The 13104-nt window shown below is 52.5% G+C and overlaps 1 protein-coding gene across 1 annotated transcript; it reads right to left on the bottom strand.

The window, feature by feature from the left end:
- Positions 1 to 4495: 4495 nt before the first annotated feature.
- PKDREJ (polycystin family receptor for egg jelly) lies at positions 4496 to 11494 on the bottom strand. Its single transcript, XM_068971562.1, has 2 exons — positions 6813 to 11494; positions 4496 to 6704 (listed from the first exon to the last, which is right to left on the bottom strand). Exons 1-2 carry the CDS (start codon positions 11492 to 11494, stop codon positions 4496 to 4498), a joined length of 6891 nt encoding a protein of 2296 aa, XP_068827663.1.
- Positions 11495 to 13104: the final 1610 nt, after the last annotated feature.

The raw sequence follows: 13104 nt of genomic DNA on the forward strand, positions 1-13104 counted from the left end.
TGCAATTTCGGTGCTTTTGCAGGAGGAGATGAGCCCGCATCCTTCTACTCTGCCATCTTACACCAGATCATGTAATGATTGATATGTCTGGACTTAGATCTGTCACATAATTATTTGTTTTCTTATTATCCCTGATTATTCCTATTTATATCTGATTTTTTCCCCTTTTCATTCTCCCTTAATTCATTTAACTATAGTTATTTCATACAAGGTTCACAAGCAGCTACACTATACCCAGCATTTTCCTAGGCATCAGCCCTAGGCTTAGCCCCCATACAACTTCCATTATAATGGGGGTAAAAGACAATTAAAATTAATCCAAGCATGACATACCATGTGGGATTTTACTGTGATAAGTGATATGAAGACAAATAAGGCAGGTACAGAGATGGGAATGACAGTGAGATGGGGAATCAAGGAAGGCCTCTTCGAGGAGGTGCCCTCTGAGCCAACAGATCAGCGTGAAATGAGGGAGCATGCCTCACAACGAGCTAGGGAAGGGCATGACTAGGACAGGGAGCTGTAAGCACAGATGCAGGGAGGCAGGAAGGAGAGAGAAGGTTAGTAGTGGGGCTTGAGGAAGCAGAGAGGAGAGGAAGTGGTAGAAGGTGTCACTGGAGAGACGGCCAGTGACCAGAGCAAGCTGGGCCTCCGAGACCGTGGTCATGTATTTGGATTTTATCTCGAGTGGGTTGGGGAGTGTTTGAGGGTTTTGAGCAGGGAAGGGCCTGATCTGATTTCCAGGTTGGAAGCATCGTCCTGCTGTGAGGGAGATAGATTGTAGGTGGACAGGATTGAAAGGATGGGGGCCTCTTAGGCGGGGTGCAGGAAAACCAAAGGCACAGGCCTGCCTGCTGCAAGAACACTGGGTATGTGAGTGAGCTGGTCCTGACTCAGTTTGGGGTTAGTGGCCGTGGAGGTGGTGAGCTGTGGGGAATTCAGAGAAGATGCACGTGCTGATGCGTGGGCTGTCAGAGGACCGACTGCGTGATTTTCAGGGCCCTGTGCAAAACCAAAATGTAGGCACCTTGTTCAAAGATGGTCACGAGTGTCGAGATGACCACAGCAGAGCTTTAAAGCGAGCACGGGGTCCTTCTAAGTGTGAGGCCCTGTGCAACTGTCCAGGCCACACCCAGGACAGAGGCACCCAGGCTTGGGGCCCTTACAGCACGCCCCCTGGTCCCACTTGTCCAAAGGGACCGCTGCCCCAGGGCTCCTCTGCCTCCCAGGGGACTCTGCAGTCACCTCTCAGAGGGTCCCCATGGAGAGGGACTCCCGCGTCCCACCAAACCCGCAAGCCCGCCCTCCACCCCTGCTGCCCCTGGCTCCTGTCTGATCGGGTAGGTGGGGGCTCACACTAAAGCTGCCAGCCTGGGGTGGCCCTGGGTTTCCCGGGCCTGTCGGGTAACCCTCCTGGCGCGGTGGGTGTGTTGGAAGCAAGTAGTGGGCGGGGACCGACCCGCCCCCAGCCCCGCCCCCGATGCTCGACACCCCGCCCCCACGCGGAAGGTCGCGGCGAAGCACTGATCCCGCACCACGCGCGCACCATGGCGGCCCCCACACCGCTGCGCGACTGTCAGGTACCCGGAGGCCGCCCTGGGCAGAGCGCCCGCCGACCCGCATCCCCGGGGTTGCCTGGAGCGCGGCTGGCAGCGCCATCCGACCTTCCTGGGGACCAGAGGGGGCGAGGTCCCCAAGAGATGAGTGCGGGCCCTGGGCACACGGAAGGGACAGGTGGACTCTCCGGGGCAGCCAGGCCCCAAGAAATATGGGGCGTGTCCTGGCCGCTCAGAGACCACAGATCGTCCTAAGAAGTTTAGCTTCTTATATACAATAGAAGTTTTATTTCAGCAGGCTGGCTCCCTGACCTGGCATTGGGGCCTGCTGGCCAGGCCTTCTCTTGTGTACCACGTCCACCAGAGGGAGCCGCAGCCAAGGGCACAGAGCTGGGTGGGATGCTAAGTGCTTCCCGCAGGCCTGGCCCCTCCCTCTGTGCTGGGGCTCATTGGCTGGCCGCTACCCTGGACGCACCCTGGACAGCCTGGCTTGCAGGCCCCAGGGCCTCGGCTTCTCTGACTCAGAGGGCCCTCCTCCAGCGCGTTCCCTCCCAGGAGTAGAGACTGAGGCCCAGGGAGGGACCACCATGTACCCGGGAGTGAAGGCCGCTCCTGGGCCTGGCTCAGGGTGGCCCTCACCTGGACGTGCTCGGTCCATCTGCTGGATGCATGCCATGAGGCATTGAGCCCTTCGTCACTCAGAGGAGGGCAGCAGGGTTCTGGGAGGCCAAGGCCAAGGCTGCCCAGCCCACAGACGGCAGCGCCAGGCTTCCCCAGGCTGCCTGAGCACCATCCGTGCTGCCTGGACAGACCTGCTGCCCAGCTCGCAGCAGGGCTCTTCCCCCAGACGTTGCCCTGGAGGGCTCCCAGCACCCTCCCACTCCCCAGGGGGCAGCGGTGCCCTCCTGGGGCCACAGGGCACATGGGTCTCTGCAGACCTCTGGGCTCACAAATAGAGGCGGGACTTGACAGGAGGTGACAGGGTCTGTGATGCAGTCCCGAGTCAGGGCTTTGAGGGGGGGACACAGGGGACTTCATGGTACTCTTGGCTCTGTGCTGGGGGACCAGGTGTCACCTCCCAGGGGGCCAGCTGCATGAAGGTCCCCTGGACACCTTGGCATTGGGCCCTCCTGCTGGGCGCCATCTGTGTGGGCACCTGTGGGTGGCAGGATGGTTCAGGCAGTCAGAGGGTGACTGAAACGAGAGTCACAACTGCCAGGAGCAGGAAGGCGTGATATGGGGGCCTTCTGTCTTCTTTCACACTTGTTCCTCTGAGGGCTTCCTTGATGGTTCAGCTGTAAAGTATCCGCCTGCAGTTCTAGAGGCCCAGGTTCAATCCCTGGGTCGGGTAGATCCCCTGGATAAGTAAATGACAACCCACTCCAGCATTCTTATCTCAAGAATCCCAAGGACAGAGGAGGCTGGCAGGCTACAGTCCATGGGTTCTCAAGAGCCGGACATTCTGACCCCAGCACCAGCCCACACGGTTACTGGGCAAGGCCATGGTTCTAAAAAAGTACGAGTGGCAGTTGGGTGATAATGAGAAGTGCTACGCAGGACGTGCACTTCACCCAGAACCAGCTGACGAGAACCTAGCCACACCCGTGAGTTCCCACCAGGGAAGTTAGAAAACACAGAACTGAGCATTTGATCATGACAGTTTGGGTGGTCTTGGGTGAGTCAGAAAGACTATTGTCTAATTGGCAGGAAGACCACCCCGATCCCAGGGACGAAGGGAGGGAAGGCCTCTACGTGTACACGTGCCCATAGCTGCCAAGGTGTGGAGTGCCACGGCCATGCAGTGCAGCTGAGTGAGCACCATCAGGGCGCCAAGTGAGCGATCAACACTTGGGTCAAAGCAGTCACCACCTGCGGTTTGTTCCCCTTTGCTGGCACTGTATTTTGAGGGCAGATGCCATCTGTGTACCTGCCCCTCTCACAGAAATCACTGCAGGCCTCATAGAAGAACACATTTTAATTCTGATGAAGCTTAGCATGACATTAACATAAAGGAAAGTGCTTTGGGTTGAAAATACAGGAGCTGTTAACCAATTTTCTTAAACAATGTGTTCTAAACAACCCACCAGGCCATCAATAAACAAAGCCCAAATCCTGGAGAGAGAGATATATATGGCTACACTCACTGCATAGAACATTTACTACCTTTCAGTGTGAACTTGACAGGATGCGCGCACACACACACACACACACACACACACACACACACACACACACACACACACACACACCTTCTTGTTTAACAGAAGTCATGTCTTGTGGCCAGAAACACGTTAATCCATAACTTGCAGTGGCCTTAAGAGCAGATGGGAAGCTTCAGACTGCTGCGCCCTGGTCCACATCGCTCCATTTCCAGGCACAAGGGCCACTCCTGGGACCCCTCACGAGGCCCCTCCAGCCCTGCCCAGCTGGAGTGTGTGTGGTGGGAGTAAGGAGGCGGGGAGGCTCTGCAGCCCCATCAGCAAAGGGAAGGGCCAGCAGGGCCGAGGGACCTGGGCTCTGCCCTCAACCACTAGCCCTGGCCTCCCAGCCTCGGGGGGAGAGGGCCCGGGACAGCAGGAGCATTCACCTGCTGCTTCTGACAAGCTGAGATGAGGTTGGGGGCCCTTTCAGCTCCCTCCCCCAAATCTAGGTCTCTAACCCTCTAAACTGCAGTCGGTGCCAAAGACAGCAACTTCGAAGAAAAAGGGAAATGAACCCGGGACTCACAGATGGTCGCCCTCCTCTCTCTGCAGAGGCTACACTGACCTTGACCCTCCTTTCAAGTCCCAAGCGTGGAGGCCCCCACTGCAGACGCGTCCAGACGCGGGGTGCACTGTGAACAATACGGGTAGGAAACACACTGAGCCACGAAATGCCCCTCGACCCCAGAAACTGAGCCTTTGGAGAAACCTGCCTGTGGGCCTCGACATTGCCACGGATCACACGACGAGGTAAACCATTTTCTTCCCATTGATGTTTCTGGTCTTCAGCCCCAGGTAGCGGCGGCTCTTCTTCTCCGGCTGCCCGTACACCATGTTGATGAAGAACCTGGGCTCGTCTTCCGCCCTGGGTTTGAAGCACAGGCAGCAAAAAACAGATCTTAGCCGGTGACACAGATAAGTCATGGCTTCCGCCTCTTCTGAGGGCTCCTCATACACGGGCTGCTTCATTTCCTCGTAGGCAGACAGAATCACTGCCTGAAATAAGTTGATCAATATGCAGATCATCACCAGCAAGAAAGATGAGAGGAAGAGGACCCCGAGAACTCGGTTACTGAAAAATCCCGTGTTCTCAAAAGCTGAGACACAGTAGGAAAATATGGTCTGGGTGGCGTAGGTCATGTCACTGTAGTTCCACTCATGCTGCCCGAACACCAAGTACCCGAATGCCATGAAGACAAAGAAATACACGGACACCACCAATGCCATGTGGCAGATGCCAGGAAGGGCAATCTGGATGGCCCTCTGAGCCAGACGCACATCGTAAAAGACCCTGGAATACCGGAGCGTCTTCAGGATCGTCAGAAACACCAGGAAACCCAGAATCACCCTCATGGTGTAATCCACTTGAGCCACTGCGTGAAAGGGAATGAAATCCTCAGGATTTGACAGGTAAGCCCGAACTACACCGATGGCCAAGAAGTGCTTCCTGAAAAAGAGCACGATCCACAAGGTAAAGATGCATTTTAGAGCAAAGTTGAGCAAATTATATACACTTTGCACGTAGGCAGTCCTTTCTTGTGTGATTACATAAACCTCGTCAACAGTGTAGGCAAGGAAGAAAATGAAGATGGCCAAGTACAGGTAGTTTTCTGCTGAGTCGGCTGAGTATTTTCTGTTGAAATGAGCGAGCGAGAAGGAGTGCGCATGCAGGCTCGTGTTCACAACACCTAACTGAGAGACCTCGAAGATGACCGAGACGCTGCAGAGGAGACTGATGTCTGGATTGAAGGTGGTCAGTTCCACTATCACAGACCAGGTCTTCTCATCCAGCCAGTGGCCTTTCTGGAGCTCGCTGAGCCTCAGTGTGGAATTAAACTGCTGCTCTGCTGGAAAAAAATAGAAGGCGTATCCTCCTGAGCCATAGGTGTGCAGCAGCCCATAGGAAGAGTACGCCCACCTCTTCTCTGGAGGCCTGTAAGTAAACCCTCCGGCCGTCTGGTCAGTGTCCCGCTTACTAACTCTATTCCACGACCCAGAGTAGTTTTTTGTGTCTTCTGGGTCAATGCCATATTCGGGGTGACAGCGAATCTCTCCTTTGAGGCTGCCCTCCGCTAATTTCTTGGCTGGCATACATGTTATCTCTCCAGGTTGCGCCCTCACCTGCCTCATCAGAGGCAGGCCAAGGATTTTAGAGGAGCTGTCAGGGAAAAACGTGGGATTCAGGTCATTGTGGAGCAGAGGCAGCAGCACCCTGTTCAGCCACTGATAGATGTCTTCCAGCCTGGCCACACCTGCCAGATCCACAGAGAACTGGCCCCGAATAAACTGATTATAGTAAAAGCTGTCAGTGGGGTGCAGGACGGCGACTAGGCTCAGCAAGAGAGCCAGAAAGATGAAGTGAGTGAGGATGTAACTCAGGAACAGGAAAGCTCTTCTCTTGATCCTTTTCTTTCTTTTGAATATCGTGATTTCGTCTTGAGTGAGAGGCTGGTACATTCTCGAGTTTCGGAGCTCCATGACATACCGGTGGCGTCTGTCCATTTCTTCTGGGTCCTTCCGAATGTTGTGCAGCTTGATCTCAGTGAAGCGGCTGTTGCCGATCCACAAAACGTTTTTGCAGTACTTGGCCCTCCGTGTTCTGTAGCCGGACACGAGTATGACTTTCGATGGCTGCACTAGGAAGACTGACTGCGTGAACGCACAGAACGATGCAAACAGCCATGCTGTTGACTTTTCGAGGCCGTAAGTCAGTCCATAAAATATGATGAAGAAGGAGGATACTGCACAGGTAAGGAAAACCAAGAGCCAGGCGACACAAACACACCATTGGGGCAGGACTATTCTGGTCTTCTCTTTAAGGGCTCTCGAACCTGGCTGGGGAGGATGCTCATCAGAAACATTTGTATTGTCTTCAATATTTCGGCTATTGGTGTTTATATTTCTTCCTTGGATGTGGGAGAATTTGCTTTGTGCTTGAGTGACCTTGCTTTGGGCTCTGGAGACGTTGCTTTGGGTACGGGAGACCTTGCTTTGGGTACGGGAGACCTTGCTTTTGATGGGAGACCCCTGGCTTTCTGCTTGCTTGGCCGGGGGCTGTCTTTTAGAGGTGACGTTGACAGAAGCTTTGGGCTTTACACGATGTCTCTTAGACACAGGCTCCTGGGAGCTTGCCTTGGCAGTTTCATAGGCATGCCAGTTTCCCAATCGTTCTTCCCAGTGCTCACTTGCTGGCGGTTGCAAAGGATGTTTCCGAGGAGTGACCTCACTTAGAGTCACCCGAGGTCTCCTCTGGGAATAGATGAACAAAGATTTGATCACTAGCTGCACAGGGAGCGTAATAAAGGCACTTTCCAATCCGATCACCATCGACCTGATGTACCTCCACTCTTGTGACTCTGCTTCGATCTCCTTCTCTAGACTAAAGAACATAATATTACACAGAAGCGTGGACAGCAACATGGCTAAGCAACAGGACAGCCTCTGGAGCCTGTTGAACGGTGTAGAAATGACACCAGAAAAAACGGAGAACCACAAGTGGCTTCTCCCCAGCTTGTAACTAAAATCTATGAGGAAAAAGTCCATTTTCTTGAGAGGCTTATCTGGAGGGGTAACTTGAAAGGTTCGATCCAGAGATGTGTCAATAGAAAGCCATTCTCGGCACATGAAGAGCCAGATGTGTCTGGTGAACAGATTCTCCACTTTGATTCTACTTAAATACCATTCAGGGGACCTGCCCTCATTGTTGTGCCACACGCGGAGGGAATGGATGTCGCCCAAGTCCTTTTGCGTCGCTAGGAGGAAAGTGCAGATGCTTCCTCGGTAGAGAGTTGTGAATTGTGGATGGCTTAAGCAGTGCACATCGCTGCTACCTTCGGTTCCATGCAGTTGGATAAAGACATTGGCCCTGGTGCCAGAACCACAACGGCTTCCTGTAAAAACAGTGACTAGGTAACACACATCATCATAAGGATCGTTATCGAGGAGAACTATCACATGCTCCCTAAGATACTGGTCCGTTTCATCTCTGTGCAAGGCCCAGAACGCAAGGATCAAGTACAACAGCAAGATGAGAAGTACCGTGAAGAGAGTCACAGGGTTTTGGGTGACGTTCTTGACAGCCTCCACTCGTAAATCCACAGGGTTAGGGACCACGATCACCTTGGCCGTCAAGTAGTGTGTACGCAGGCGAAGGTTGGCCTGTTTGATTATATCCAGCTGCCGTTTGGCCCGCCGTGGGTTCTTGCACATACAGTGCACTCTTTGCCAAGTGGTCTTCTCTCCCACAACGCAGGTGTCTTCTCTCCAGTCGCTCTGGATCCCAAACATATTCAAGCACGTGATGCTGAAAACAGAAATTCTCACCAACTTGTTATTGGGGTTTAGGACGAAACGAGGTGCCTGTAGAACCACAGCGATGGTGCACTCAGAGGAATCGGTTTGCTGAGCTATGACCTGCACCAGGGCCGCGGGGAGGCAGACCACTCGGGCCTCCTTCACCGGACACTCCGGGTCAAACAGGTCACTCTCGTTGGCAATTGGAGGGATTTTATGGGGTACCAGGTAGCTGGTCATAAAAGAGTTGGGTGTGATCTCACGGCCTGCGTACACAGACACCGTGAACAAGACGGACACGTCTGTCATGATGTGGATCAACACGTCCCTCCCTGCTGCACTGTCCACAACAAAGCTGAACGCCCCTGTCGTCTTTGCCGATGACTCATCCACTGCATAAGGCTCTGAGCTGGGTCCCACTGTGAGATTGAAAGTTCCAACGCTCAGGTTTTTCCTGATGAGGTACACTTCCACTGCATCAGGTGGCATCTCAGTCACGTCACCCGTGACCTCGACTCCTGTCATTCGGAATCCAACCACCTGGGTCAAAATGTTTTCCCCATGATTTAGCCAAGGGAAAGGGTCATCCGCAAATTCACAAAACATCGTGGAAATCGGAGCCCTGGCAGGCAGACTAGCAACGCTGTTCACATTTAGGGTGGGATAAAAACAATTTTGACACTGCTTCTGGGTGCTGAAAAACTTGGTAACATTCCACTTTTCGGTTTTCTTGACATGCATTTTAAAGTTGGAGGTCCTCAAGGCAGTGGTCTCATTCTCTGGCACCTTCACAGCCAGTACCGTGTCTGCTAGAGATTCAACCACGTGGAAAGGCTCCTCGAACACTTCATAATGAACCAGCAGTTTCAGGATGTTAGACAAGGTTGTTAATATTCCAGTGCACACACTTTCTATTTGCTCAGAAGAAATGCTCTTATCTCTCTGATGTCTATCTTGGAGGGCTTGGCTTGCTTGCCAAGTCCTCACTGTGGCCAGTTTCTGAGAGAATGCGCTGATCTCAGAGGTTTTTTCTGTTAATTTAGTAATAGTCATGACCACCTGGCTAATATTCACCAAAGTGTTTATAGGAAGAATGAGTGTCTGATTGAAAAGGTGTTCTCGGAGTTTAATTTTCTCAGCTTGAAGACCTGAGTCAGTTTTCATGCTATTCATGACAGAAGCTACTACATATATTAAATAACTTGCATTTAGAAAATCCTGCTGTTGAAGCAAAGTGGACAGGGAGGAATTTGGTCCCGTGGTGAAGTTGGATAACTCCTCCAGCACAGTCGTTGATGACTTTACGTCAGTGGGAGGCCGCACAGTGGCATACAAGTTCACCTGGGAAAAAGCTCCCAGAGAGGTATTATATGCCTGAGCAGTTATTTTCAAGGCATAATGACTGTCCAACACACCAACAGGGAGAAAGGAAGGGGGCGATGTGGAACTCTTCCCCAAATACAGGATGGATCCAAAGTTATTCTCTTTCACAGAACTGATTTCACCAAAACCATGCACCTCAGGAACTATTATTTTATATGTAAGAACAATGTTCTTCTGCTTGAAATGAGTACAAATGACAACAAACTGAGTAATGAAGGAAATTCCTTTTTCTGGAACAATTTTGCAGTCTGTGGTTATAGGGACATGGCGAATAATGAAAGGATACCTTAAGACCAAGGTGACTCCACTCCAAGTTGCTGCATTTAGAGAAATCCAAAACTTATCTTCCTTGAAACTCCAGAAAGCAAAAGCTTTTATAGACACATAAGCACCATGCCGTCCTGTTGAAGTTTGCCCCGTCCAGTCAAATGGCACCTCCTGACCTGAAGACGTCAGAATGGACCACCGATAGACATCTCGGCCTGCTGTACAACCTGTGCAATCCAGAGACAACGAGAATCTCTCTGATAAAACCAGAACCTGGTCACAATTTTCAATACATGAGATGCTTGCTACCGGCTCTCCTTGAAGCACGCGCAGCGTTGCATCAACAAATGCTGACCTGCCGGTCTTCTGGATCACCAGTCTGAAAAAATATACACGGCCACCTTGAAGTGTTTCTGGAGAAAGGGTGAGAATAGGACCAGAGGCCCATGTCCACTTGAGGTCAACCTGCTCCGGGAGACACACTTCCTTGCTTATCACTGTTATTTTTTGTCCATCATAGTCTTTTGGGTTTGTGGTACAGTACCACAGAAACTTAAGCCTCTCTTTCTCTAGAGGGTCTGTTTCCTCTGGATCAGAAGACTTATTTCCATTGAGAGTCACCCCATCTGTGAAGTTAATTGTGATGTTGGAAGGCCCTGAAATAACAGCATTCAGGGGACGTCTAAAAATGACGACATAGATGCTGTCTGAGTCCTTCTGCCCTGGAACCCGGGGATCCCGCGTTCTGACAACTACCGAGAAATTAAACAGATACACCCCCCAAGTGAAAGAATATGGGAGTATAGTCAACACTGTTGAAGTTCTATCTACGTTGACAGGTGGCTTTTGCATAGGTTTAGTCCAGTCAGGCACGGCCCCTACATAAGGCACAGGATAGATATACCAAATCCGCAGAAAGTACTCTTGGACTGGACAGAAGAGGATGACTGTTGCATTGAAGGTGTCTCCCATGTCCCTGGTCAGTCGCACGGGTTTATCGTCGTTCCTATTTATCCGCACGGGGTCCAATTTACAGGTCATCGGTCGGGATACCTGACAGGACACGGAGGACTCAGTGGGTTCTGAGCTGTTCGGGCCGACAGCTTCTAAGAAGACCGGGGTGGGCCCGTCCGTGGGACACTCGGTTCGGGCCACGAATCCCGGGTAGGAGCGCCGGCCGCGGGGCAGAGCCCGACGGGGCAACGCGCGGCTCTGGGCGGCCGCGGGCCCGAGCAGCCCGAGGCGGAAGGTCCACTCCAGAGGCCCGAGCGAGCGCGGCAGGCGGGACCGCCAGCGCAGGGAGAGCCGCCCGCCGGGCGCGGACAGCTGCAGGTCCACCGGCGCGGGCGCGGGCGCGGGCGCGGCGTTAGCGGCGGCGCGGCGGGCGCGCACCTGGACGTGCGCGCGGAGGCAGCGCGGCGCGAGGCTCGGGGGCCGCCCGGCCGGCAGGCAGAGGCCGCGGCGGCCGCTCAGGAAGATGCCGCCGCCCGGGGCCGCGCGGGCCCGGAGGCTGACGCGGGCGCGGCCGGCTCCAAGGCCGCCAAAGCCTGCGGCCCGCTCCCCGGGGTCCCGGGGGACCGTGACCGAGCGGAGCGCGGCCTCCGGGCGCCGCGCCTGGACGAGGGCCCGGGTGTCGGACGGGGCACGCCGGGCCGAGGCGGGCGTCGGGACGGGGAGGCCTCGGGCCGGCGAGCCGGGCGCCTGCGCGGGAGCCGGGGGCGGCGGCCGGCGGCCGGGCCCACAGCCCAGGCCCAGGCCCAGGCCCAGGAGCAGGAGAGCCGGCCCGGGCCCCATGGCCGCGCCCGGTGCGAGCTGCGTCGGAGGCGCAGGGCGGAGGGCCAACGGACACGGCGGCGTGTAGGGCGCGGGGCGGCCGGGGCGCGGGCCGGGGTCACGGCGGGCGTGGTTCGGGGGCCACTGTGGCCTGGGGTCAGCGTGGTCAGTGGGGTTCCTGCGGCCCAGGAAATCAGTCGTTTCATCGCCCCTGTTTGGGTCTGACCTCTGAATTCAAGTTACACTTTCACTTACAGAGTCTTAGAGTTTCTGTAAAAATCCTCGCAATTATTGATTTGTAATTCCGTTTGATATGGTCACAGAATGTTCCGTCCGATCCTTTACCTTTCTGAACGAGTTGAGCTTGTGTAAGTCTACCGTGTGGTCTGTCTTGAGTCCATGGTGCGTTCCATGTCACCTGAAAAGAATGTGTATTCTGCTGTTGTTGGGGGTACTGTCCTCTGTTTGGGAGTCAAGAGGGTGGTGCTCCTTAGATCTATATCTTTTCTGCAGTTTTTTCTAGTTCTAGCAATTGCTAGAGAATATGGTAATATCCTACTGCAACTGTGAAATTGTGTATTTCTCTCTTTAGTTCTGTTAACTTATTTTTCCTGTATTTTGGAGCTCTATTTATTAGGGAGATACATAATTGTCGTTATGTCTTCCTGCTGAACTGTCCCTATTATCATTATGAAATGTCTTTATCTCTGGTCAGAATCTTTGTTTTGAAATCCCCTTTACCTGATATGAAAATATCTACATTATTCGTCAATTATATCTCAAAAGAGCAGGGCAGAGTCGGTGGTGGTGGGGATGAAGTCAAATAAGATGACCACACTTGCCTTCTCATGCTTAGTTTATAGGTGGCATATATTTTTTCATTTATTTACTTTCAAATTATTTGTGTCTTTATTTTATAGTGTTCTTTTACAAGCAACATTTAATAGAGTTTTACAGTTTTATCCACTCAGTCGATCTATTCCATTTAATTGAGTTACTTAGACCATCAATTATTAATATTTATTGGAAGGACTAATGCTGAAACTCCAATATTTGGTCACCTGATGGAAAGAGCCAGCTCATTGGTAAAGAACCGAATGCTGGGAAAGACTGGAAGCGAATGGAAAAGGGACCGCAGAGGATGAGATGGTTAGATAGTATCAGCGACTCAATGGATATGAGTTTGAGCAAGCTCTGAGAGACAGCGAATGGCAGAGAAACCTGGCAAGGTTCAGTCTATAGGGTGGCAAAGAATCAGACAGCACTTAGTTCCTGCACAACAACAAGTGGCCATCAAGATTTAATATAAGTATGCTCAGCATCTCATGTAATTACTGATATGTTTGGATTAGATCTGTCACCTAATTATTTGTTTTCTTATTTTCTCTGATTATCCATTGTTATGACTGATTGTTTTCCTTTTTGTTCCCCATTAATTCATTTAACATTGGTCATTTTAGACAGCTCTCAAGCACCTACTGTATACCAGGCATTTTTTCTAGGCATTAGCCCTAGGCCTAGTTCCCATGGAGCTTCCATTATAATGGGGGTAAAAGACAATCAAAAATAATCCAAGCATGACATACCATGTGGGATTTTACTGTGATAAGTGATATGAAGACAAATAAGGC

Source organism: Capricornis sumatraensis, chromosome 4, assembly GCF_032405125.1.
Source record: "Capricornis sumatraensis isolate serow.1 chromosome 4, serow.2, whole genome shotgun sequence".
Classification (NCBI taxonomy): domain Eukaryota; kingdom Metazoa; phylum Chordata; class Mammalia; order Artiodactyla; family Bovidae; genus Capricornis; species Capricornis sumatraensis.